This window comes from Vipera ursinii (genome assembly GCF_947247035.1).
Source record: "Vipera ursinii genome assembly, chromosome: 7".
NCBI classification, from domain to species: Eukaryota; Metazoa; Chordata; class Lepidosauria; order Squamata; family Viperidae; genus Vipera; species Vipera ursinii.
Window position 1 is genome coordinate 70,522,831 of NC_139521.1, and position 27,413 is coordinate 70,550,243.

Sequence of the window (27,413 nt, forward strand, 5' to 3'; positions counted from 1 at the left end):
TCCTTCGCATACAACCTTTCTTCCTTCTTTCCTTCCTTCCTTCCCATACAACCTTCTCCATACCTTCCTTCTTTCCTTCACATACAATCTTCCTTCCTTTCCTTCCTTCCCATACAACCTTCCTTCCCATACAACCTTCTTTTCCATATCTTCCTTCTTTCCTTCTCATACAATCTTCCTTCCTTCTTTCCTTCTCGTACAACCAACCTACCTACCTTCCTTCCTTCCTTCCTTCCTTCCCTCCCTCCCTTCCTGTACTCAGTAAGTACCCAAACAGTACTTACATATCTCACATAGGTAATTCTTGACTTACTATCACAATTAAGCCCCAGATTTCCATTGCTAGGCAAGGCAGTTGTTAAGTGAATTGGACTTCATTTTATGAGGGTTTTTTTGCCCCGGTTGTTAAGCAAATCACTGCAGTTGTTAAGTGAATCGTGTAGTTTTTAAGCAAATCTGGCTCCCCCCCCATTGATTTTGCCCGTAGGATGCTGCTGGAAAGGTTACAAATGGTGATCCCGGGACCTTGAATTTTGATCACTCAACCATGGGGATGCTGCAATGGTTGTAAGTGAGAGGACCGGTTATAACTCACTTTTTTCACTGCTGTTGTAACTTCAAACAGTCTCTAAATGAGTGGTTGTAGGTCCAGGACTACCTGTAACCATTCTGTAAAAAAGAAATTCTACAGTATTTCTTAGAAAAGTGCCGGGAAAGCCAATCTTAACTTGAACCCTTTCGTTCATTCGCCCGATGCATCAAATGGAAAATATGCATTGCAGAAACAAATTGTGTATTCAGTGTGAAGAGACAGGGGAGCAGGGATCTGGCACCCCTTATTCTCAGTGTTAAAATCTGGTGCAAAATATCGCAAGCCGTTTCACTGTAGCAGAAAGAAAAGTGCAAAACGTAGCCATGAAAACGAAAGGATATCGATGTGGGGGGAATGACAGATTTTTACCACCAAAAACCTCACGTTCTAGAGTATAAAATTCCACTGCAGTTGCCACTGCTGCACACAGCAAATCAGGGTGGTGCAAAATTCATTCAGCCTAAACGAACACTAACTAGTTGCGCTCTCCAACTTCTGTTCAGAGCATCTGAGCCTTAAATTATTGAAGGCGATGATTAAAATAGGGCGATTTGGATTCTCTGAGCTGCTAGCCTGGATTGGCTCTGAACTCCTTAGATGAGAAGGTTTACTGCTCCAGCAACACATCAAACTTCTACACCCTCTTACAATACCAGGCAACACAGTTATCAACAGTAGAGACATTCAAGTTTCTAGGTCAGGCGAACGAACGACGCTTGGGAGATAATTTGGGTTAGAAATGTTAAATTTACTCAGGCTCAAAACTTAAGAGAAAATATTTATAAAATGTTTTATAGATGGCATCTGGATCCCAAGAAGTTGTCTAACATGTATCCTAATTTACAGTCTAAATGTTGGAGATGTGGTAGTTTAGAAGCTACCTATTTTCACATGTGGTGGACTTGTAGAAATATAAAAGCTTTTTGGATCAAAATTTGGTGGAACATTCAAAAGATTTTTAAGAGAAAGATAAAGTTTTCCCCGCAATTGTTTTTATTGGGCATTGTTGTAGATTGTGATGTTAAAGAAACTAATTTGATGTTGAATATGATAACAGCAGCACGGTTACTGGTGGGACAATATTGGAAGAAGGATAGTTTGCCTACTATAGAAAAATGGGTGTTTAAAGTTTCGAATCTTGCAGAAATGTCTAAGATTTCTGCTTACTTGAAAGATCATTCACAGGAAAGATATATTTCAGTTTGGAGGAGATGGATAGATTATATTCAGAACAAATATGGGACTAAAAAGTTCCATTTAGCTTATGAGTAGATTTTAGTGGGATATTGTTATTGGTACTTTGTATGTAGTTATGTTAAAGGGGAGTTAAAGCACATTATGAATTTGGTTAATTGTATATTATGCATAATTTTTATTTAGAATATGATTATTATAACTATAATCCTGTATTTAGCTCTGGGAAGTGGGGGGGGGGGAAATGGGCGGGTTTGGGGTGGGGGGGATTTGGGGATAAAATTTATATATATATAAAAAAAAGTTTCTAGGTCAGGGATGTCAAACTGCCGGCCTGCGGGCCAGATGCGTCACACCGAAACCGTGCCTACCCCATTGCCGGCGATGGGGGGGGAAAGTTGTGAGATGTCACGCGACGCCATGTGTCGTTGCGAGTTTGACATGCCTGTTCTAGGTTCTATAGTATCTCGAGATTTAAAATGGACACCTAACATCAAAAAATGTCATCAAAAAAGCACAACAAAGAACGTTCTTCCTGTGCCAACTCAAAAAGCTCAAGACTGCCCAAGGAGCTGCTGATACCGTTCTAAAAGGAATTATTGAGTCTGTCATTAGCACATCTATAACTGTCTGGTTTGGATTGGCAACCAAACAAGACAGCCACAGACCTCAACAGATAGTTAGAACTGCAGGAAAAAAACAATTGCAACCAGCCTGCCTTCCACTGAGGACGCGTATACTGCACGAGCAAGGAAGAGGGCTGTGAAAATATCTACAGATCCCTCACATTTAATTTAATTTAATTTAATTTATTAATATTTCTATACCGCCCTTCTCCCGAAGGACTCAGGGCGGTGTACAGGGCAAGAATAAAATACAAAATTACAAAAGTTAAAAGTAATTAAATACATGCCCGTTAAAAGAACAATTAATACATAATAAAAAACCCCAATAAAATAATAATAAACCCCCCCCCAATCCCCCCTCAGGCCAGGCCGGCTTGTTCGAACAAGTATGTTTTTAGGTCGCGGCGGAAGGAGCGGAGATCGGGCGCCGTCCGGAGCTCAACTGGTAGCTGGTTCCATAATTCTGGGGCACCCACAGAGAAAGATCTCCCCCTGGGGGCCACCAATCTACATTCTCTGACCGGTGGCACCCTGAGGAGGCCCTCTCTGTGGGAACGCACAGGGTGGAAGGAAGTTGATGCCGGCAGCAGGTGTTCCCTAAGGTACTCCGGACCCCTGCCATGTAGGGCTTTAAACACCATTACTAGTACCTTGAATCTCATCCTGGACATGAACGACTTCAACTTCTTCCCTTAAGACGATGCTGCGGCGCATTGCACACCAAAACAACTAGGCACAAGGACAGTGTTCTCCGCCATGCCGTCCGTTTGCTTAACAACTAATTCCTACAACACTGTCAAGCTACTTAGTAAAGCTGCATTACTGTTATTCGCCTCATCTTTCCTATTACCTATCCTTATCTTATGACTATAACTTTGTTGTTGGTATCTTACAATTTATATCATTTTTAGTATCCTACTATGACTTATGTTGTTTGCTTAGCCAGTATTCTATGACTATCACTTAAGTGTTGCATCTTATGATTTATGATGAATGTATTTTATCTTGTTTATGATCATGATTTATCACCTGTTGCCTGTATGTACACTGAGAGCTTATGCACCGGAGACAAATTCCTTGTGTGTCCAGCCACGCTTGGCCAATAAAGAATTCTATTCTATTCTGTTCTATCCTATTCCATTCTGTTCCACTCTGTTCTATTTCATTCCTTTCCATTCCACTCCATTCTGTTCCATTCCATTCTTTCCGAGTCTGGAAGCTCACCTGCTCTGTCCTTACCTGAAAGGCTTGCTGTCAGGATCCGTATCTTTGAACCCCATTTCTTCCAGTTTGCAACGGCGGTAGAGCTCATAATGCCGACTATGAGTTTGCTCTCTCAGGTCTTCCATGTTGACTCTGATCAGCATTTCACGCAACTTTACAAAATCACAGTGGTTTTCATTTTCAACTATGAAATTCATGAAAATGTGAAAATGTAAATAAAAAATACGGCAGAAACCTGATTTTATTTTTTTGTTTCCCTAACACTTTTTAAATTTTTCATCAAAAATATCGAAACCAGGATTTATTGCCACAATATCTCCTTAATTTCTCCATTACTCCAAAAAAAGTTTTTTCTAAAAGCTTAAATTGTTTTGATTTCCATTATTCTAGTAATCAACAGCTGCGGAGGTAGAAGAATCCTTTTGCTTTACAGATGTTGAAATGACTAAAGAATATTTTGAGAATTCATAATGTACTGGATTTATATATATAAAGATTCTCAGTCATCCCCAAAGATGCTTTTTCAAAAGGTAACTGGACTTTCTTTCTTTCTCTCTCTCTCTCCTTCCTTCCTTCCTTCCTTCCTTCCTTCCTTCCTTCCTTCCTTCCTTCCTTCCTTCCTTCCTTCCTTCCTTCCTTCCTCAATTCAGTCTTAACTGAAGAAGCTTCTTGGATGAGAAGCGAAATGTCTTCAAGAAAAGCAAAGTCCGGTTGCCTTTGGGAAAAAAGCATCTTTGGGACAATGAGCTAGATCAGACATGTCAAACACAAGGCCTGGGGGCCGGATCCGGCCCGCGAAGTGCTTTCATGTGGCCCGCGAAGCCATCCTGGAAACAGTGAGGGAACGGCCCCCACTGCCTTGGCCCTGGCCCAGAGACCCTCCTTCTGCCAGAGACCCTCAGATCTGTCCCACTCCTGCCCAGGCCCCGGTAGGCACCCTTGATGCGAACGATGTAGAGTTGGCCACGCCCACCCAGTAGGCCATATGCACTCTAGCCACACCCACCCAGTAGGCCACGCCCACCCAGGCCATACCCACCCGGCCCCCTGAGGGCAACCACCATGCTGATGCGGCCCTCAGTGAAATTGAGTTTGACACCCCTGAGCTAGATTGATTGGTCAATCTCTTCTATTATTCAGATATAAATGTACTACATTTGTGTCCCTCATGATTAACGTACTAAAGATTCACCTTATTTTACTGAATTTAGATTCATCTCAATTAATAATTCTTTCATTAACAATAAAGGCAAAATAATCTCATCAGAATCTCATTAGAACACCCCCACCCCCACGCGCTATTACTGAAATCTGCAGGGACAGACTTTCTTGGTAACCATCAGACACAGTTCTCCAGATCTCAGCCACAATCTTCACATCTTGTTGTTTTGGTTTCCTGCTGGCTCAAGAAATTGCTTCTGTAGCTGACACCTGCCAATCCTAATTTAAATTTTTTTTTTGCACCATTGATATAAAACATATGAAGATTATCTGCGGGTTTCATGGTGCTCTCTGAACTTGGTTGCTTTCCTGCAGATGTTTCATTACCCAAACTAGGTGACATCATCTGTGCTGATAATGTTACCTAACGGTAACGGTAGGTAACGGTTCCCCCGCACATGCGTGCTAGTCGTTTCCAACTCTAGGGGCCGGTGCTCATCTCTGTTTCAAAGCCGAAGAGCCAGCGCTTGTCCGAGGACGTCTCCGTGGTCATGTGGCCGGCATGACTAGACGCCAAAGGCGCACGGAACGCTGTTACCTTCCCACCGTAATGGTCCCTACTTGCATTTTTACGTGCTTTCGAACTGCTAGGTTGGCAGAAGCTGGGACGAGTAACAGGTGCTCACTCTGCTACACGGCACTCGGGATTCGACCCACCAAACTGCCGACCATTTGATCAACAAGCTCAGTGTCCTAACCCACTGAGCCACCGCGTCCCAATGTTACCTAGTTTGGGTAATAAAACATCTGCAAGGAAAAAAAAACCAAGCTCAGAGAGCACCAAGGACCCCTCATTTCAACCCCTGAGCTACAAATCTTCTCCTTTAGAGATTTATCTGCTCCCATCAGCATACCTTGGACCACTCCCCATGGATATTGTCTAGCCTTGGCCATTTTATTGCCAATCTTCACTTCTTCGGTGCTGCCAACCACGGCAAATGGGAGATGGACCTGCAATTAAAGTGACATAAGACAGGTCAGGTATTCCAAAAACAGCCTGAATCAGAGCAAAGCCCACTCCCTTCTTGGATGGATATTGTTACCTAGGTGGGTAATGAAATGTCTGCAAGAAAACAACCAAGCTTTGGAGAGCACCAAAGACCTCACAGGGGTTATGAAAGGTGCCCTTCTTGCCGGGGCCGATTCTGTGCCACTCTTGAGCGATGCCACTTAGCTATCAGAAGGAGCCCAACTCAGTTCTGAAAAGCCAAGCGATTCATTTCCTTCCAACCAGACACTATCCCAGGATTCAGTCTCCTTTCCTGACCTTGGCCCACTCCTCCATCCAGACATTAAGTTTTGGATCTTTCGAGACTCTCCGAATCCAGGCGAGATGATCTCATCTAGTTTGGGAAAATTTAAAGTGGGTATAAAAGTAAAGGTTTGCCCTATCCAGTCATGTCCGGCTCTATGGGACAGTGCCCATCCTTCCGTTTCTTAGCCAAGGGAGCCAACCTTGTCTGAAGATATGTCGGTGGCCATGTGGCCAGCGTGACTATATGCCGAGGCACATGGAACACTGTTATTTTCTTGTTGAAGTGGTACCTATTTATCTACTCACATTTGCGTGCTTTTGAACTGCTGGGTGGGCAGGAGCTGGGGCAAGGAACGGGAACTCGTCCCATCTCGCAGTGCCCAGGTCTTGAACTAGGACTGTCGGCTTTCCAGCTGAGAAGCTCAGTGTCTTTAACCACTGAGTCCAATTAAAATGAATATAGGACAACCCAAAGTTATTAGTCTGGGGCAGATATTCCTAATGGCTGGGTCACCACTGGATGTTTTAAAGAAGAGATTAGACACCCATTTGTCTGAAATGGCATAGGGCAGTGATGGCGAACCTTTTAGAGACCGAGTGCCCAAACTGCAACCCAAAACCCACTTAGGTATCGTCGGGTGCCGGGTGGGTGTGGCCCATTGGGTGGGTATGGCCCATTGGGTGGGCGTGGCTGTGGTGGTAACGGCAGACTGGGTGGGACTAAAAAGTTCAATCAATTCCAACTTTGCGAGATCTTTTTTCTCCCCGTGAGAAGTTAAAATTGATTGATTGAACCTCTCTTTTTTTTGCACATGGTGGCGCAGGCCTAAAGCAAAAAGGTTGTATAAAACTCAGCTGAAGGCCTAGGACTGGGGCAACGGCACGCGTGCCCACAAAGAGGGCTCTACTAGCCACCTATGGCACGTGTGCCATAGGTTTGCCACCACGGGCAAAGGGTCTCCTGATTGAGCGGGGGGTTGTACTAGAAGACCTCCGAGGTCCCTTCCAACTTTGTTATTTGGTAGGGGGAGAAAAAAAATCTCACTTTTACTTTAAAACATTTGTTTTAAAGGTTCAAAATAGCAATCCCAGGTTTGAGGCAGCTGTTTATTATTATTTTGGGAATGAAAGAGGGCATTCTGCAACCTAATGAACGGTCTCAGACTTAAAAGCGTGGCGTGTTGAATTTGAAGTCGCTCAAAGTTTTGCACACCACCCAGAGCAAACACGATGGCTTTGTGTTCTCCTGCCAAAAACAGTTTTCTTTAAGAAAGAGCTGGGTGGAGAAAAAGGCAACATTCAAAACGCTGTGCTGGCTTTTTGAGGGTTAAAGCATCTCCGGAATACAGCTGTAGTCTTTGAAGGGGGTGAGTATCAGTGACAGAAGGCTTGAGATCAAAACAGCTTCTTCTCCGGAGTTCATTACAACCCTAATTGCATTATGCAACAATATCTGGAGAGAGTTAATTACAGCACACACCACCCATGATCAGTTGCATGGGGAGAGGCACAAGAATGAAAAATGGCCTGAAAATGTTTCAACCAGCAACGATCAAGCACTTTCAAGCGATCTTTGCTGGTTTAAAATGACTGTTGACCATTTTTAAGAAGCGGATTCCCGAGGCAGTGAGAAACTATACTTTTTATTATTCTGTGCTTCAGAGAATGACAGCAAGAATAACATCTTTTCCTAAGAATATTCAAATTAAGATCTATAGCATAAATCATGTGAGCCCTCCCAACGCCCTACCCAAAGAAATTCTTCTTTCTTGTAAAAAAAAAAATAAAATCTCCTTTCTTTATTATGCACCCTTCATTCCACAAAACTTTCACATAGCCCTAAATTATCATGGAAATTACCGTCGGGAAATAGGGTTACTGAATACTTCGGCTCAACTTTATAAGCAGTGGGCAAGCACAAGCTTCTTCATCTGCTCTCCTTCAAAATAAACCAAGCAACATCTGGCCCCAGAAAAAGGCATGGTGATGAAGATTACATTTTTAAATAGTTCAGACCTCATGGCTTGCTCTTCTATAATGCTTCGGAACACGCTTGTTCAATTTAAGCTCTGACAGTCTATAATACAAGGGAGTGTTGACGTTTCCTAGGAAGTGGGTTATGGTGAATTGAAGGAAGTCAAGGCTTGGCCCACACCACACCCCATTTTATAGCCTTCTACTAAAAGAGGAAGGAAAAGAGGATGTAATAAAAAGCGACAGACTCTGTCTGCGTTCCAAGGTCCTTAAACCAGTTAGCCAATGCAATATTTGAGGGAGTATCCACAGATCGGCAGTAAGTTGAAGCTGCATGTATATGTATGAGAAAGAGAGAGGAGGAAGGAAGGAAGGAAGGAAGGAAGGAAGGAAGGAAGGAAGGAAGGAAGGAAGGAAGGAAGGAAGGAAATGAAAGGTGAAACAGAGAAAAGCACCTGCAATATATAAGGCACAGTATTTGTCAAAAGTCACAACTCAGCCACAAAAACAGGAGCCCTAGAAATTGTAAGCATATATAAGTTGCAGTCTGTATGTCATATGATTGGAAGTGCCAAAGATGGCTTGATTTAAAACCTTTGGGCGGCTTCTTGCAAACGTCAGTAGCAAAGTTTGCATGGCTCAGACCGTGTTTTTCTTGGTTGTCATTTTATTAATATTGCAGAAAAGAGGGACCCAACCAGTCTTCAGGTCTTTTATATTCCATTACCACATAGATTACTAACGCGCATGATTTGGGAGGGGTCTGGGTGGGACTCCACTTGCATGAGTTGTTTGTGAAAATAATAAAAGGCGGGATACATTAAGCAAAATAAAATGTGCAAGGACCTTCCCAATGATGCATCATGCACCACACCTGGCCTCCACATTGTCTATTTTTTAACTCACGATTTCGACACGTCCGTTCACTTGCATAATGAAAGAGAACTGCTGCTGCAGAACCATGCTGCCTTTTAAAGAGGTTTCACTTTGATTGTCACTTTATATAAAATTTTGACTGTTTTCTGAAAACTTTCATTGAATCTATTATTCTTTATGTGAACACTCTCTGACCTCTTTGGCAAGAATACACACACACACACACACACACACACACACACACACACACACACATATTAATATATATTTAATTAGAAAGGTTTGTGACAACACCCAGAGGATTAGATTTGGCCCAAAGCCACTGATATTTTTTTTAAAACACGCAATTAATTCCTTGCTGCAGTTTTGAATTACACACACACACACTTTCTCTCTCTCTTTCTCATACACACTCCTCAAAGCCTGATCTGGTCTACAATTAATTTCCTCCGTTTCTTAAGCTTCAAACCAAAACCTCAAAACCACACTGGAGGTTTGGGAATTTGCAGTAAACAACGTGTGAATCTCCAGCGAAAGATGATGTGACAGCTCCAGCTTTGCCAGGGAAGCCATAAAGTATATATTTGGGATTTTTTTTCTCCCCTTCTAGGATATTGTATATTTCGAACAGAAACCCCAAATGCAGATGAAGTGACATTTGTGTCTTTCCATCTCTGGAGAGTCTTCCAAGTTCCCTTTCGATTCTGAACCGGTTTCTATTTTGAGCAAGTTGGCAGCCGTATCCATTTTCATAAGCTGGGTTAAGAACGGAGTATATGGGTGGGTCAAAACTTTGGCCCACAATCCATGGGATAATTGCAACTGGTATTTTTATTTATTTATTTAGATTTATATACCGCCCTTTCCCGAAGGAATCAGGGCGGTTTACAGGATATTTAAAAGAAAATCAATACAAAAGTTAAAAACAAATTTAAAAAGATTAAATGAAACCCTGAGAAAAAATAAAAACCCAGTTAAAATTAAAAATTAAAAAATTCTCAGCCTGGGCCAGAGAGCTCGAAGAGCCAGGTCTTCAGGTCCCGGCGGAATGAACGGAGGTCGGGGGCAGTCCTAAGCTCCGCGGGCAGCTGGTTCCAAAGGGCAGGCGCGCCCACTGAGAAGGCCCTCCCCCTGGGTGTTACCCGCCGGCAATCTTTAACCGGCGGCACCCTGAGAAGACCCTCCCTGTGGGAGCGCACTGGATGAAGGGAGCTTGATGCCGGCAGCAGGTGTTCCCTCAAATATCCCAGACCCAAGCCATTTAGGGCTTTATAGGTCATCACCAGCACCTTGAATCTCACCCGGAGGGCAACCGGAAGCCAATGCAGCTCGCGAAGTAGAGGTGTTACGTGGGAGTATCGGGAGACCCCCCATCACGACTCGCGCGGCCGCATTCTGCACCAGCTGAAGCCTCTGGGTGGTCCTCAAGGGCAGCCCCATGTAGAGAGCGTTGCAGTAGTCTAAACGGGAGGTCACGAGCGCATGAGTGACTGTGCGTAGGGCATCTCGGTCCAGGTAGGGTCGCAACTGGCGCACCAGTCGAACCTGGGCAAAAGCCCCCCTGGTCACGGCTCCTATATGATCTTCAAAATTTTTGTGGTCTTCTTGCCTGCTCTCAAGTCTCCCTACGCAAGTACCAACTTTCCTGCTGTACAACATGAAAGTACATGATCCGAACCAATTTCAAAGTATCTCTTTCAGGTAACCAAAACTTCACCTTATTCGTTCAGGTTTCGCCTTTGTACATTTCAGCTGCTTTGCTACTATGTCCTTCGGAGCAACTGAAGGAAAGGTCGTTAACAGGTGGTCCTCGACTTACGACTAAAGCCGAGCCCAAAATTTTCACGGCTAAGCAAGACAGTGGTGAAGTGAGTTTTGCTCCGTTTTATGAACTTTCCTGCCAGCGTTGTTAAGTGAATCACTGCAGCTGTGAAGTTAGTAGCACAGCTGTTCAGCGAATCTGGTTTCTGCACTGATTTTGCTCGTCAGAAGGTCACAAAAGGGGACCACATGACCCCGGGACACTGCAACCGTCGTAAATATGAGTCACTTGGCAAGCATCCAAATTTCGATCACGTGACCATGGGGATGCTGCCATGCTCGTGTGAAAAACAGTCATAAACCACTGTTGTCCAGTCTGTCGTAACTTCAAATAGTCAACTAAATGAACGGTTGTAAGCCAAGGACTTGAACTCCCTCCCTCCACAGACTGGCCAAATGATAGGTCCACATGGTCAAATAGTAAATCTTCAGTGAATTAAGACTCAGTGAATTAATAATGATTCCGCCTCTGGTGTATTTTGTGGCTGCTTTCTCTCTTTTCTGTTGATGGTTGATGCTGAAAGGCAGAAGCCGTGTTTGATAACTTCACTGTCAAGTTTAAATCTGGTTCTTGCACCTGCTGTATTTAGTTTGGTCTTCTTTACATGTAAGTTTAGCCCCAGTTTTTCACTGTGCTCCTTCAGTTTATTTTTTTTTATTTTAATTCCATTTATATCCCGCCCTTCTCCGAAGACTCAGGGCGGCTTACAAGCTTAGCAGTAGCCTTCATTCTATGTATATGCCTGCTTATTAGGGCTTTCACACACACCCCAAGCGGCATTATTACAAAGTCAGCTTAATTGCCCCCAACAATCTGGCTCCTCATTTTACCTACCTGGGAAGGATGGAAGGCTGAGTCAACCTTGAGCCTGGTGGGACTCGAACCTGCACTGATTGCAGGCAGCTGGTGTTACTTAAGGAGGCATTAGCCCACTGCTCCACCAAGGCTCCTCATGAGCCTTGTTTATACACATGAACACGGACAGAATGTGTAAAATTCAAGGTGTATTGGCTTCAGAAGCGTGTCTGTGTGAGTTAAATAAATTTGGATTGCTGACAAAGAATTAAAGGGAGACTGATGTAGCTATTTCAAGCTTCTCTGCTCTCATTAGTCAGCCACACCCTTCTGAGATTTGAACCTGGGCTGCTTTGCCTCCCCCCACCCTTTAATTCTTTGTCAGCAATCCAAATTTATTTAATACAAACAATTGTCACAGTTGCGACTGCTGCGGCCCTAGTTTGGGCTGATACAGGAAAAAGATTTCGCCCATATTTGGGTCGACGAGGTGCATACACACACACACACACACACACACACACACAAACACACACCTCCCAGGGGTCTTCAACCTTGGCTTTTTATTGACTTGTGGACTTCAACTCCCAGAATTCCTCAGCCAGCTACGCCGGCTGAGGAATTCTGGGAGTTGAAGTCCACAAGTCATAAAGGGGCCACGTTTGAAGAGCTCTGATGTATCCAAAGGTACGTTTGGAAGATGAAAAGGAAGTTAAGACTTACACTCATGGTGGCGTTAATCTCAGCCACTGTTTCTTCGTCCGTGGGAAACTGATAGATCTGGACCCCGTTGCTGACCAACTCACTCATGATTTTGCTTTTGAATTTATGTAACTCGTTCTTCGCAATGGTGTCAGCCTTGGCTATGATTGGGATGATGTTCACCTGCAAAACAAAGGATGATTGCGCTGCATCAGTTCCTGGGGATGGCAGAAGAAGGAAGGAAAGCTACCCTAATGAGCACATAAAAAATAAAATAAAATACAGGTAGTAATAATAATAATAATAAAGTTGGAAGGGACCTTGGAGGTCATCTAGTCCAACCCCCTGCTAAGGCAGGAAACCCTATACCATTTCAGACAAATGGCTGTCCAGTCTCTTCTTAAAAACTTCCAGTGTTGGAGCATTCACCACTTCTGGAGGCAGGCTGTTCCACTGGTTAATTGTTCTAACTGTCAGGAAATTTCTCCTTAGTTCTAGGTTGCTTCTCTCCTTGACTAGTTTCCATCCATTGCTTCTTGTCCACCTTTCAGGTGCTCTGGAGAACAGCCTGGCTCCCTCTTCTTTGTGGCAGCCCCTGAGATATTGGAACACTGCTATCATGTAACCCCTCACCCTTAGGTAGGTAGATCATGGTCATCTTCAATTTACCACTGTAATTGAGCCCAGAATGATGGCTGTAAGTCATGCCGATCGTTAAATGGGTCATCACGTGACCAACCTGATTTTACCATTTTTAAAAAATACTGGTCATTAAGCGAATCGCCGTGGCTATTAAGCGAATTTATTGTCCTCATTAAGCGAATCCATTGTATTTTGGCTGGTCGCCAGAAGTAAAACATGAGCTTTCGGGAAAACACATTGCAATTCGTGGTCATGTGACCAAAGGACACTGCAAACAACTGTCAATGTGGGTTGACAGCCGAGCAGCCAAAATGCAATCAGCTGGTTGCAACTGGGCTCCTATTTAATTCTTTTTTAATTTTTGTATTCTGTATTTTTATATGTGCCCTGTTCACCGCCCTGAGTCCTTCGGGAGAAGGGTGGTATACAAATATAATAAATACTAAAATACTAAATACTAATACTAGAACTAAGGAGAAATTTCCTGACAGTTAGAACAATTAACCTGCCTCCAGAAGTGGTGAAGGCTCCAACACTGGAAGTTTTTAAGAAAGAGAGTGGACAGCCATTTGTCTGAAATGGTATAGGGTTTCCTGCCTTAGCAGGGGGTTGGACTAGATGACCTCCAAGGTCCCTTCCAACTTCTTCTTCTTCTTCTTCTTCTTCTTCTTCTTCTTCTTCTTCTTCTTCTTCTTCTTCTTCTTCTTATTATTATTATTATTATTATTATTATTATTATTATTATTATTATTATTATTATTATTATCTTTGTGCCCCAATTTTTGTCCCGCTTGCTTTGACTGAACTGAACAACAGAGTGATCCTTTTGTGAATCAAATCTCTCTTCCACTCTTAAGTTACCATCCAAGATACACGCTTCATGTTATTCTGAACTGCTGTCTCCGCTGGAGTGGAAGTAATTAGCGCACAGCTACATTTTAAAAGGGCAAACTTCACGCTAGGAAAATAAACTACCAGTGTAGGATTTATGTCTCTGTATAAATCTGTGGCCGAATTGCACTTGGAGATTGATTCTCATTTTCCGATCTCAAGGAAAAAAATGCCACACAGCTGAAAAACTACAAAAAGGGGCTACCAAATGAAGAGTCTGCGGATTTCTTGCTTTAAAAGAATGTTAGCAAGGGAAAACGTGGTAGCGGGGTTTACTCTTAAAATCATCCATGGCATGAAAAGTTGGTCAGGAGAGATTTCTGTCCCTTTCTTGCTATATTAAAACTTGGGATCGTCACCAAAAGCAATTACGCAATGACTCAGGACTTCTTTCTTTATATATCAAATATCCAAGTTGGAATTTGCTGCCATTGGGTGTGGCAACGACCACTAGTGTTTAGATGTTTTTAGTGAATAAGTGGACAAATTCAGAGAGGATGGTGCTATCAAATGTTGATTGGTTAAACCGACTGATTAAATTTGCACACTGCTCGACTCCCAGTGGCTCTAGATCAGACATGTTAAACTCAAGGCCCGGGGGTCAGATCCGGCCTGCGAAGTGGTTTCATGTGGCCCGCGAAGCCATCCTGGAAACAGTGAGGGAACGGCCCCCACTGCCTTGGCCCTGGCCCAGAGACCCTCCTTCCGCCAGAGACCCCCAGATCTGTCCCACTCCTGCCCAGGCCCCCATAGGCACCCTTGATGCGAACGATGTAGAGCTGGCCACGTCCACCCAGTAGGCCATGCGCACTCTAGCCACGCCCACCCAGTAGGCCATGCCCACCCAGGCCACACCCACCCGGCCCCCTGAGGGCAACCGCAATGCTGATGCGGCCCTCAATGAAATTGAGTTTGACACCCCTGCTCTAGATAGTTCACAAGTAAAAATACAGAAAAGAACCCAATAAAATTATACAATACTAAAAACAAGGAATAGAAAATATCAGCAAAATCAGACAGACCAAAATTCAGGGGAGGGTAGACCCATCGAAGCCAAAGACTTGAGTGAAGTTACTAATTTTAGAGGTCGCATGGTATATTAATTGAAGATTTTGCCTGTGAAAAGGACTTTAGAGTTTGCATGGTATATTAATTCAAGAATTTGTTTGTGACACCTGCCCATCCTGTTTGTGAGCTTCCTTATTACAGCTATCTGATTATTGTATAATTTAAAAAAAAACCGCTGGACTAACTGATTGATTGATATTAGACTTTTAGCCCTATAAGGCTCCTGGTAGATTTTTATGTTCTTAATTTATTTGCGTCAATTACCTACTTAGTTTTATTTATTTATTTTTATTTTTATTCCATTTATATCCCGCCCTTCTCCGAAGACTCAGGGCGGCTTACAAGCTTAGCAGTAGTCTTCATTCTATGTATCTGCCTGCTTATTAGGGCTTTCACACACACCCCAAGCGGCATTATTACAAAGTCAGCTTATTGCCCCCAACAATCTGGGTCCTCATTTTACCTACCTGGGAAGGATGGAAGGCTGAGTCAACCTTGAGCCTGGTGGGATGCGAACCTGCACTAATTGCAGGCAGCTGGTGTTACTTAAGGAGGCATTAGCCCACTGCTCCACCAAGGTTGCACAGTCAACCTGTCAAATTTGGTTGGTGCAATTTACACAACAAAATGAACCAGGATCCTATCGGACACCCTTTAAATTTTTAACACTTTTCGGAACAAAAAGTGTTTTTTTCATTTTTAGCCTAGTCATTTTTCCTAAAAAAATTCCAATACTGGCAGCAAATAAAATAAGATCTGGTAATTTGCATTTCAGAGTATAGATAGTCCTCAACTTAAAACATATCATTTAGTGACTCATCAAAGTTACAATGTCACTGGAAAAAGTGACTTATGACCGTTTTTCACACTTACGACCGTTGTGGCATCTCTGTGGTCACACGATCAAAATTTGGATGATTGTATCTGACTTATATTTATGATAGTTGCAGTGTCCGGCGATCAGGTGATCCCCTTTTTACGACCTTCTGACAAGCAAAGTCAATGGGGAAGCCAGATTCACTTAACCACCGTGTTACTAACGTAACAACTGCAGGGATTCGCTTATTAAAAGTGGCAAGAAAGGTCATAAAATGGGGCAAAACTCACTTAACAAATGTCTCGCTTAGCAACAGAAACTTTGGATTCAACTGTGGTCATAAGTCGACAACTACAGTAGTTGTGCAGAGGACAGCTGCAAATAAAACAAACAGTAGCACAATTTCCTATTTCCTCTCTCTTTAGCATATTTATACAGGAAATATTATATGCCTTATAAACTATTAGCAACTATTTTAAAGGAAGGAGATAAGAATCGCTGTGAAAGTGAATTCCAAGGATTGTTCAACTGCATGAAAGTTTGTGTGCTAAGTTTAAATTTATTTCATAAAGCCTAGGAAATATCTAATCACATCTTGCCTGTGTTTGCACATCGGAAATCAACAAGAAAAATTTCCACTCTTTTTTTTTTTATAACTACTCCAAAAGGGGCCCAGGACACAAACTGAGTTCTTGTGCAAGCTTGTTCAACTAATTACTAAATCCAAATAAGTAACCAAAAAGAAAAAAGGTTTTGGCCAGCTGCTTATCTCATAAAGTAATTTGTAAATATAATCAACGCATACTTGCTGGGAAATTGAAGCCATTACAACTTGGCAGAACATCCCACTGGAGTCTGTGTTGTTTTTCCAAATTAAACATAGGATGTTTTGCCTCACAGAGTCACTTGTTGGAGGTGGGCAGCTATATCAACTGAATGAATAAATAAAATAATATACTGAAATGGCACGATGCACTTTTTAGTTAATACTGAATATGCTGCTAGGGAAGCAATACTGCTTCAATATCAGGTGCTCAGCCTCACCTGGCCTTTTATATATTTCCGAAATTATTTTTTGCAAAATAAATAATATTTTTTTTGCAGCCCAGCTACCAAGGATCATTTTTATTTTAAAGAATACCTTTGGGAACGCAAGCATTTGCAGGGTGGCAAATACACATGTGTCACAATGACACAGCTTAGAATTTGCATCCGGTTCCAGAAAACAAGTGAGAAAGTTTGTGTTATGATGTCGTGTTTTGCCATTTTCCCCCTCCATCATCATGGATTATACTGAATGCTTATCATCTGCATGTGGCTCAAAGAGAGACAGTAAATTGATGTTTTATAACTGGTTAACTCCCAACAACAGTCAATTTGTGAGTCGGAAACTCTGTCCCCAGCAACGTTTGCAGATGTTCTTAAAATTCTACAAGTAGTTATCAGTCAAATTCCAAATGTATTTTGTTGATCATGGTCTCAAGTTCTCGGATGGCCTACCAAGCCAAAGTTGGAGAACTCTGCCTTATAAGATTCTCTAGGGATTTATATAAATTTCACAGTGGGTATCCTGTGTTCTTTGCTGAAGTGGAGGAAAGAATACAAAAGGTGTAAGTGAAGAACAGAGAATATCAATTTCCTTCTGTCTAAATCAGTGGTTCTCAACCTTGGTAACTTTAAAACCTGTGGACTTCAACTCCCAGAATTCCCCAGCTAGCCATGCTGAAGTCCACACATCTTAAAAGAGGCCATGTCTGAAAACTCTAATCTAAACAGAATGCCATTAAACAGTTAGTGAACAGAAGAAAGAAATTAAACAGTACTTAGAAGCCCTTTATATTATATAAACTTGTATTGCTAGAATGTGGCTGATACCTATTTGGAAAAAAACTTTTGCCAAATTTATGAACTTTCTTTCCAAAAACTTTTCCCCTAGAAAAAGTATAAAAAGGCTGTTAAATCTATCTTTCATGACTTTTGAGGCTTTTTTTTAAAGTCCACCACTTCTTTTGGAACCAAATGTTACATGCTGAGAATTCCATAATTTAAATGTTGTGTAAAGAAGTAACTGCTTTTGTGTGCTGTTTGCAAAAAGCTGAGTTGGACATTCAGGAATCTGGGAGGGAAGAAAAATACTTTTTTTGCCCTTTTTATTATCCCATATATCATTTGCCCAGGTTCGCCTGGTGCGCCAGTTGCGAACCTATCTGGACCGAGATGCCCTACGCACAGTCACTCATGTGCTCGTGACCTCCCGTTTGGACTACTGCAACGCTCTCTACATGGGGCTGCCCTTGAGGACCACTCGGAGGCTTCAGCGGGTGCAGAATGCGGCCGCGAGAGTTGTGATGGGGGTCTCCCGATACTCCCATGTAATACCTCTACTCCGTGAGCTGCATTGGCTTCCAGTTGCCCTCCGGGTGAAATTCAAGGTGCTGGTGGTGATGACCTATAAAGCCCTACATGGCTTGGGTCCGGGATATCTGAGGGAACACCTGCTGCCGGCATCAAGTTCCCTTCGCCCAGTGCGCTCCCACAGGGAGGGTCTTCTCAGGGTGCTACCGGTAAGAGATTGCTGGCGGGTAACACCCAGGGATAGGGCCTTCTCAGTGGGGGCGCCTGCCCTTTGGAACCAGCTGCCAGTGGAGCTGAGGACTGCCCCCGACCTCCGTTCATTCCGCCAGGACCTGAAGACCTGGCTCTTCGAGCTCTCTGGCCCAGGCTGAGGATTAATTTTATTTTAACTGGGGTTTTACTGATACAGGGATAAATTTAATTTTTTTTTAAACTTGGTTTTTTAACTTTTGTATTTTGGTTTTTAATTACCCTGTAAACCGCCCTGAGTCCTTCGGGAAAGGGCGGTATATAAATGTAATAAAATAAATAAATAAATAAATAAATAAATAAATAAATTTGGAGAGAAATTTTTAAAAAAGAGGAAGAAGGAATCCAAGATGGATTTTCAGTTCAGAGTGCAGAAGGGATCATAACTTTGAGCCTTAAAACACACAAACAAAATTTCAGAATAGGTCAGACAAAATTGCCCAAATTCAATCCTAGTTAAGACATCGACCTTAGTGCAGGTTCGGTGGAAATGTCTAATAAACAGTCTTGCCCTGTTATCTGGAAAGAGTTTGAACTTGAGGAAATGGACAGGGTCTTCATGACTTCACCTGTTTCTTAGATACACACCTTTCCTGGATAGCTAAGGCTGCCTGGCAGTGGGACATGTGGTTTCTGGCGATGGTTAATTCATCCTTGAGAATTCATCCATGTTGTCCCTTTCCCTCTTAAGAAGGCATTGCTTCACCCCCTCCTCAAAAAAAACCCAACAATCTCAGACTTTGCCTCACCTCCCAAGTTTCATCCTCACATTGGATAAATAAGGATCTTTACCGGGTGGTGGTAAAACAAGAGCTGAGATCTTAAATAAAGATCTTTACCATGTGGTGGTAAAAATAAGAGCCGAGATCTTATCTCATCAAGGTGAACGGTACCTTGCTGTCAAGCTTCTTCATGGTGACCAGGTCAAGGGATTTCAACGAATGCCCAGTTGGGGCAATGAAATATAAGCACGCGTGGATCCTGGTGTCGTGATAATTAAACAGGGACCGCTTGATCTTCAGCTCTTCCTGCAAGTAGGCCTCGAACTGAGCATCTATGTATTCCACAATGGGCTTGTAGCTGAAACAAAAGAATTCATATTCAGTTCAGGAGGAATTAACCTTGTTAACAGCCTCTTTTTTTTTCCAGGTGATCCACCACCATATTATGATTGCGGCATCCAAATCATATCCTTGGCCAGACAAATCTTGGACCCAGGCTTAAATGCAAATTGCATTCTTCTTATATACTTCTCTAATTCCTCCTAGTACAGGGGTAGGCAACCTCGGCTCTTTTATGACTCGTGGACTTCAACTCCCAGAATTCCTGAGCCAGCATGGCTCAGCTTAGAAACCTCTCCCTTTCCCCTCAACATGGCTGGCTCATGAATTCTGGGAGTTGAAGTCCACGAGTCATAAAAGAGCCGAGGTTGCCGACCCCTGACCTAGTACAATCATATGCACTTGAGTTTTATTCTACGGTTGTTAGTTCTCGACTAACAACCACAATTGAGCATAAGATTTCCACTGGTAAGCAACACAGTTAAGTGAGTTTTGTTCCCTTTTACAAACTTCCTTGCAATGGTGGTTAAGTGAATCACGGTTAAGTTAGTAACACGGTTGTTAAGTGAATCTAGCTCCCCCACTGACTTTGCAAAAAAAAGTGATTATGTGACCCCAGGACATTGCAACTGTCGTACATACATGCCGGTTGCCAAGCGTCCAGATTCTGATCATGTGACCACGGGGAACGCTGCAACAGATGTGTGAAAACCGCTCGCGTCACTTTTTCAGTGCCGTTGTAACTTCAAGCGGTCACTAAACGAGTGCTCGTTAAGTTGAGGACCTCCTGTACAGCAAATTCTCAGGTATACCGGAAGTCAAGGTGAACTGGAGCCAAATAAAAATCAACGGACATCAAGGAGGGCTGGACTGAGGCCTTTTATGGCGATGTAAAGATTCCAAACCGATGGTGCGTTTGACCCTGCCCTCGGGCCCAGCTTGGTCATCTCCCACATTTAGCATTGTGCTGCTCCTGAACAACTTTTAACAGAGTTTGTGAGCATGTCTGTATACTAAGGGGGTTTGTGTGAGAGCTGTTCTTTCTCAGAAACAGCTGGTTCTTCAACTGAGGATGAACTCCTAACGAGCTGCAGGGTGCTCTGATTCCATGTCTGTTTATCAGGGCATCTCATTGGAATTTGAACCGAGAAAAAAGAATTGCCAGCATCTTTTGACAGCTGTTCCATATCTCCCCTGTGCTAGCATTAAGCCAGGAAGAAGCATTTTACACTGAGGGCTTATAGTGAGCTCCAAGTTTAAAGATAAGGAAGGTTTTACAGAATAGAGCCGGAGTGATAACAGAAGCTGATGCAGCACAAAACAGGCTTGTGGCAGGCTTGTTGTTCCTTTAGCCATGTTCAAATCTGAATAAACAACGATTTCTGATACTGCCCTATGCAGAGTCCAAAGTCAGATCTTCCATAGCCCCCATCACCTCATTGACTTGAAAGAAACCCTGAAATGGTCTAGGGTTTCCTGCCTGAGCAGGGGGTTGGACTAGATGACCTCCAAGGTCCCTTCAAACTTATTATAAAACTTTTATTCATAAAACATGAAAATCAGTCAACTGAACACTCAAATTGACTGGCGCTAATGGTTGACACGGGCTGCTGCCAGCATCCTAGGTATCAACCAGGTATTTCCTTAAAATGTAAGATGTTCCGAGTAGCGCAGTTTTTTGTAGCTTTGCTGGAGTTATTGCAGGAAGCTGCAATTTCTTGATGTGTTTTGCAAAGTTTTTGGACATATTTCCCAGTGTCCTGATGACAATGGGTATCACTGTTACACGTTTCACCCATAATCACGCAGTTTCTATGGCCAGGTCACGGTATTTCGTAATTTTTTCCAGTTCTTTTTCTTCGACTCTGGCATCTCCTGGTACAGTGATATCAATACAGGTAGTATTTGCTCACCCCTGTGAAAAAGATTCTAGCACCATTAGGGTAATCCTGGCAGAGGGATACTATCAACATCACGTAAAGTGTTATTACTGCCTTATACTGCACTGGTAAGGTCACCCTTGGAATATACTGCATCCAGTTTGGGCCACCACAAAAGGAAAAAAAAAGATGTTGAGACACTAGAAAAGAGCGTAGAGGAGAGCAACAAAGATGATAAGGGGGGTCTGGAGGTCAAACGGTAGGATGAACGGTTGCGGGAACTGCGAATGTCTAGTCTAGGGAGGAGAAGGACTAGGGGTGACTTGATAGCAGTCGTCCAGTGTTGGAGGGGCTGTCACAGAGACGAGTCAACCTAGTCTCCAGAGCACCCGAGGGTAATGGATGTACGCTCAACAAAGAGAGAAATCAACCTCAAATTAAGGAGAAATTTCTTAACAGTGAGAACAATTAGCCAGTGGAGCGGCTTGCTTTCAGAAATTGTGGGTGCTCCGTCACTAGAGGTTTTTAAGAAGAGATTGGACAGCCACTTGTCTGGAATGGTACAGGCTCTCCTGCTTGAGCAAGGAGTTGTAACAGAAGAGAGGTGCCCAACCCTTGGGGCACCAGGAATGGTTCCGCAGACCGGAGGGTCCGTGATTTTGGGTGATGCCTGCTTCTTGCGGATGGGGCTTTGCTTGTTTGTATGGACCGGTTGCTGGCATGCCGCAGCCCGGTGCTGGTCCATGGACTGGGGGTTGGGGACCCCCTGTACCAGAAGACCACCAATGTCCCTTCCAGCTCTGTATTCTGTATCCTGTAGTTGAAGCAAGGGGAGGCCAAATTCATCCTTCACATAGAATTCTACCTATTCCTCTTTGTCTGTATAGGGGTAGGCAACCTTGGCTCTTTTATGACTCGTGTACTTCAACTCCCAGAATTCCTGAGCCAGCATGGCTCAGCTTGGAAACTCCTTTTCCCCTCAGCATGGCTGGCTCAGGAATTCTGGGAGTTGAAGTCCACGAGTCATAAAAGAGCCAAGCAATCCTCCGTACAGTGGATAATTCACTTCTAGATTCCATAGCAGAAAATTGAGCAGAAGCTCAATTTTTGCCATGCCAGCAGGGGGGAATTCTGGGAGTTGAAGTCCCTGCATCTTTAAATTGCTAATGTTGAGAAACATCGTTCGAGAAGATTACTATAACAAGCATCTTCTACAGCACCAGTGTGTGAATATCCGTAACGTTATAAAAAGGACTATACTGTGATTTTGCACTCCACTTTTGTAATATATATATAATGCAAATTTATAAAATAATTCGTGTTTATTTGCAAATACCATTTGTTCAATTGTCTATGGGTTTTATTAATCCTGGGAAAAGACAAGGAGTAAACTTTATGATACTTAAACTCCAACTGAATCGTGGAAAATCTGTTTTTGGCTTCTGATATTAAATATCAGAATCTTTTGGCTTCTGAAACACCACCAGACTTATTTATTATACTCTGGAACTTGTCCAGAGATAAAACAACCAGACATTCTTCCCTTCGAGAGAACTGAACAGATGCTCAAGAAAGTAAATTTCACACACAAAACAGAAATGTAACGGAACGTGCTTTGACGCATTTCCACAAAGCGGTGACATAGAACATAGAATAGTCGGAAGGGACCTTGGAGGTCATCTAGCCCAACTCCCTGCATCAGCAGAAGAGTCTTTCAGACAAGTGGCTGTCCAGTCTCTTCTTAAAGACCTCCAGTGATGGAGCGCCCGCAATTTCTGAAGGCAAGTTGTTTCACTGGTTGATTGTCCTCACTGTTAGGAAGTTTCTCCTTAGTTCAAGTTGCTTCTTTCCTTAATTAAGTTTCCATCCATGGTTTCTTGTCTTGCCTTCTGGTGCTTTGGTAGTTTGCCCCCCTCATCCTTGTGACAGCCCCTCAAATACTGGAATATTGCTGCCTTATCTCCCCTACTCCTTCTTTTCACTAGACTAGACATATCCAATTCCTACAAACCTCTTCAAAAATCTCAGTTTCCAGCCCCCTAATTATCTTTATTGCTCCTTTCTGCACTCTTTCCAGAATCTCAGAGTCTGACAGAGCAGGGCTTTTCAACCTTTTCACCCATTGTACCACTTTTAGGATATGGCTACATCCGAGTACCACCAGTCGCCTAGCAAGGTGTCAAAAACTTGATGACCAAAAAAAAAAAAAAAACCCAAAGGAAAAAAGCGATGAAGTACAGGTAGTCCTCGACTTACAACAGTTCGCTTAGCGACTGTTCGAAGTTACCATGGCACTGAAAAAAGTGCCCCCCAAGCCACAGACGAGCAAGACACCTGGCGGCGCTCTTCCTCCTGTCCGAGGTATTCATTCTTGTGAGCATTTCTGTTGAGGATTGGCAGCGGGGGTGGGGTGGGGTTTGGTTTTTATTTCCCCCCCCTCTGCTGGGTGGTAGCAGCAGGTTTTGGTCACTTCACATGACCCTGGGACACTGTGACCGTCATAAATATATATATCAGTTGCCAAGCATCTGAATGTAAATCACAAGACCCTGGAGATGCTGCAAGATTCCAGCTGATCGGCGCTTCTTCTGGGCTCAGCAGAAGCGCCAGGATCAGCACCGAGCTCCAGCTGGAGCCTGGCGCTGATCCTGGCGCTTCCGCTGAGCCCTGACAGCCCTGAAGAAGTGCTGATCCTGGTGCTTCCACTAAGCCCTGACAGCCCTGCAGTTCCAGCCGTCTCTCGCTCAGGCTTGTGTGGTGCTGCCACTGGTTCAGCTCATTCCCCTCCCCCGCTACCACTTTACTAGGATGGTCACGTACCACCTGCCAGGTGCCAATGTACCACAGATGGTATCTGTACCACTGGTTGAAAAGTCCTGTGATAAGAGTGTCTGATCATAGGCATAGATGGTTCTTGTCGAAACAAGTAGGCAACTAGACAACAGACAACAGCATCAGGAGATACCATGTGAATCCAGGATCCAATGAAATCCAGTGTTTATTGTATTTCTGATCCAGTATCCAATGTAATAATAATAAAAAAGCTCACTTGCTCATATAGTATTCCTTATTCCAATATAGGTGTATTGGAGAAACATAGGAAGTTGATGGCAGAAAAAGAAAGAATGTCAAATTTCACACAGAAATGAAACTATAAAGGTAGGATGTGCTAGGAGTCACCCATGCTGTTTTATACACACACACATACACACAGAGGGAGACTTGTACCCATTAGTTTCCCATTCTATGTTTCCACAGTCTTAAAATGACATATCTTGAATTTCTTTCTTTCTTTCTTTTTTCAAACCACACATTCCACAAATTCCTTGTGAAAGACTTTATTCCCTATTTAGGAAAATTCAAGACAAAATTGTTAAAATAGCCCAGCTGTTAGCTAAAATCAACTCACCCACCCAAAGTTTTAGGTAGTCTACAAACTTTCAAATCAATTCTGAAACCAAATCCAGTATTCACGGTTTTCCCACAGTGTGTTTGTGTGGAAATAATCTTTTTCTTTACACCAGAATAGTCTAGTATAAAGCCAAGCAAAGTAACAGATTTCAAACTGTGGGTCACTGCACACACAAAAACTTTTTTTTTTACAAAGGGTTTTGGCTCACCATATATGGAGTGGAGCTTTCTTGTCTAGCTGAATAACTACTGCACTGCAAATCTTATTCACTTTGCACTGAATATAATCTACACTTGTCCCCTTCATCAGAGACGACACAAATCCCAACCTTCCTTTGGCAACCCACAAACCTCACTAATTTGAGACTTATGACCAGTTGCTTAGTGACTGTTCAAAGTTACAAGACATCCCCCAAAAGACAACTTAAGTTACTACCCTTGGTTGAAATGGGTATTTTATTTATTTATGCCTGAAATAAACCTAAATTGTGTCACTTCGGTCCAAATAAATCTAGTTTTGCAACAACCCATTAGTCACTGAGATCTGACTTTAACTGTGGTCAAGTTCAGAGTAAGGGCTGTGTCTTACGGTAGGTAGGTCTTAGATGTTGTGCTCTCTATATAGGGAGGCCTCAACTTACGACAATTCATTCTGTGACCGTTCAGAGTTACAACGCCACTGAAAAATGTGACTGACCATTTTTCACACCTACGACCCTTGCAGCATCCCCATAGTCAGGTGATCAAAATTCGGGCGCTTGGCAAATGATTCATATTTACAATGGTTGCAACATTCTGGGGTCACCGATCCCCTTTTGCGGCCTTCTGACAATGGGGGAAGCCAGTTTCACTTAACAACCGTGTGTCTAACTGAACAACTGTAGCGATTCGGTTAACAATGTTGGCAGGAAAAATGGGCATTTTCATTTAAGAACTGTCTCGCTTAGCAAGAAAAATTTGGGGCTTAATTGTGTTGGTTGTAAGTCAAGGACTACCTGTAATGAACTTTCCTGCTACCTACCCCTCCCCCACAAAAAATAGGAAACCACAATATGTATCACATCCAAAGAGAGACGCAGCCTTATTGCCTTCTAGAATTAACACAATTAGCTGATATACCTTCTTGAAAAACTGAAGGTTTTTCTATAAAGCATTCAATCATCATCTCTGATTAGCAGCTGTTTGGAACCACCACCACCCTTTTTTAAAAAAAAAGAAAAAAAGAAAAAAGAAAAACAACTACGATAGGAGATTAACTGTGTTTGCCAGACTTGGCTAACGATCATTCGTAACAAGGCTTCAATTGTGACAAGGCATATTGGGATAACAGCTTGCCTGTTTCTATCACCTTCAGAGGGTGCCTTTTTAACAAAGAAGATCTTGACAGATGAAGGAAAGCGTGCTGCCAATTAAATCAGATGCAAAGTAGACAATAAATGGTAAGGTATTTCCCCTTTTAAACAACTGATCTCTCTCTCTCCTTCTTTCTGTCTGTCTGTCCTTTCTCTGGGCATGAAAACCTCTATACCAGGGGTAGGTAACCTTGGCTCTTTTATGACTCGTGGACTTCAACTCCCAGAATTCCTGAGCCAGCATGGCTCAGCTTAGAAACCTCTCCCTTTCCCCTCAACATGGCTGGCTCAGGAATTCTGGGAGTTGAAGTCCACGAGTCATAAAAGAGCCAAGGTTGCCAACCCCTGGCCTAGGCCTAGGCCGCTTTATGACTCATGGACTTCAACTCCCAGAATTCCTGAGCCAGCCACGCTGAGGGGAAAGGGAGAGTTCCCAAGCTGAGCCATGCTGGCTCATGAATTCTGGGAGTTGAAGTCCACGAGTCATAAAAGAGCCAAGGTTGCCAACCCCTGGCCTAGGCCTAGGCCGCTTTATGACTCGTGGACTTCAACTTCCAGAATTCCTGAGCCAGCCATGCTGAGGGGAAAGGGAGAGTTTCCAAGCTGAGCTCTGCTGGCTCAGGAATTCTGGGAGTTGAAGTCCACGAGTCATAAAAGAGCCAAGGTTGCCTACCCCTGCTCTATACTGTTTCCCAAGATTTCTTCCAGCAGCCAGGGACTCTCCCTTGGTGTCCCAAGTTTGATGCATTTATTAAAATTTCCAACCCTGAGAATGGAAAAGAGCATTTTTTTAATCAGTTATCGATCTCCAAAGCAAAATGAAGGACTTCCCCAAACTCAAGAACTCTTAAAAGAGGCCAGTTTAGTAGAAAGAGATAAACAGATAAAGAAATTGAAAAACGTCAACGAGGTTTGAGAGACAGCACTTTTACTTGCTTTCAAGGTGGACCTTTAGGAAAAAATAGTTACAGGTAGTCCTTGAGTTAACTTAACAATTGCAGTGATTCACTTAATAACTGCGGCAAGGAAGGTCATGGCTGCACTGGAGCCACACAAAGCTGCATTTGTGTCTTTGAACACTCTGCGAAAGCAGAGGAAGCCTCAGTGCACAGTTGTCTATGAGAATTTTTTTTCCCCCATGGAAAGCCGAAACGTTAAAAGTACCACAGCAGCTCTCCTAACAATGTCACACCAAATGACTTGCAATGTCACTTTGCAAGTAAATTGTGTAAAAACTGATGAATCCTGGAAACTGAGACAGTTTTTTTTTTTACCAGATTATTCAGTGGACAAATTGTCTTACTTATCGTGATGAATCTCTGAATACGGCCTCCCAGAAACCAGGCGGTCCTTGACTTACAACGGTCCATTCAGTGACCATTCAAAGTTATGAAAAAAAGTGACAC

General features: G+C 43.1%; 1 protein-coding gene across 6 annotated transcripts in view; it reads right to left on the bottom strand.

The window, feature by feature from the left end:
• Window positions 1-27,413, bottom strand: part of SEPTIN11 (septin 11) — a 72,473-nt gene that overhangs the window by 33,848 nt on the left and 11,212 nt on the right. For all 6 annotated transcript variants that reach the window (XM_083367190.1, XM_083367187.1, XM_083367185.1 and 3 more), the window contains exons 3-6: window positions 19,197-19,383; window positions 12,303-12,464; window positions 5,712-5,808; window positions 3,652-3,820 (exon numbers count right to left, since the gene is read on the bottom strand). In XM_083367190.1, the coding sequence (XP_083223316.1) occupies window positions 3,652-3,820; window positions 5,712-5,808; window positions 12,303-12,464; window positions 19,197-19,383 (615 nt within the window). The remainder of the gene's footprint in view (window positions 1-3,651; window positions 3,821-5,711; window positions 5,809-12,302; window positions 12,465-19,196; window positions 19,384-27,413) is intronic.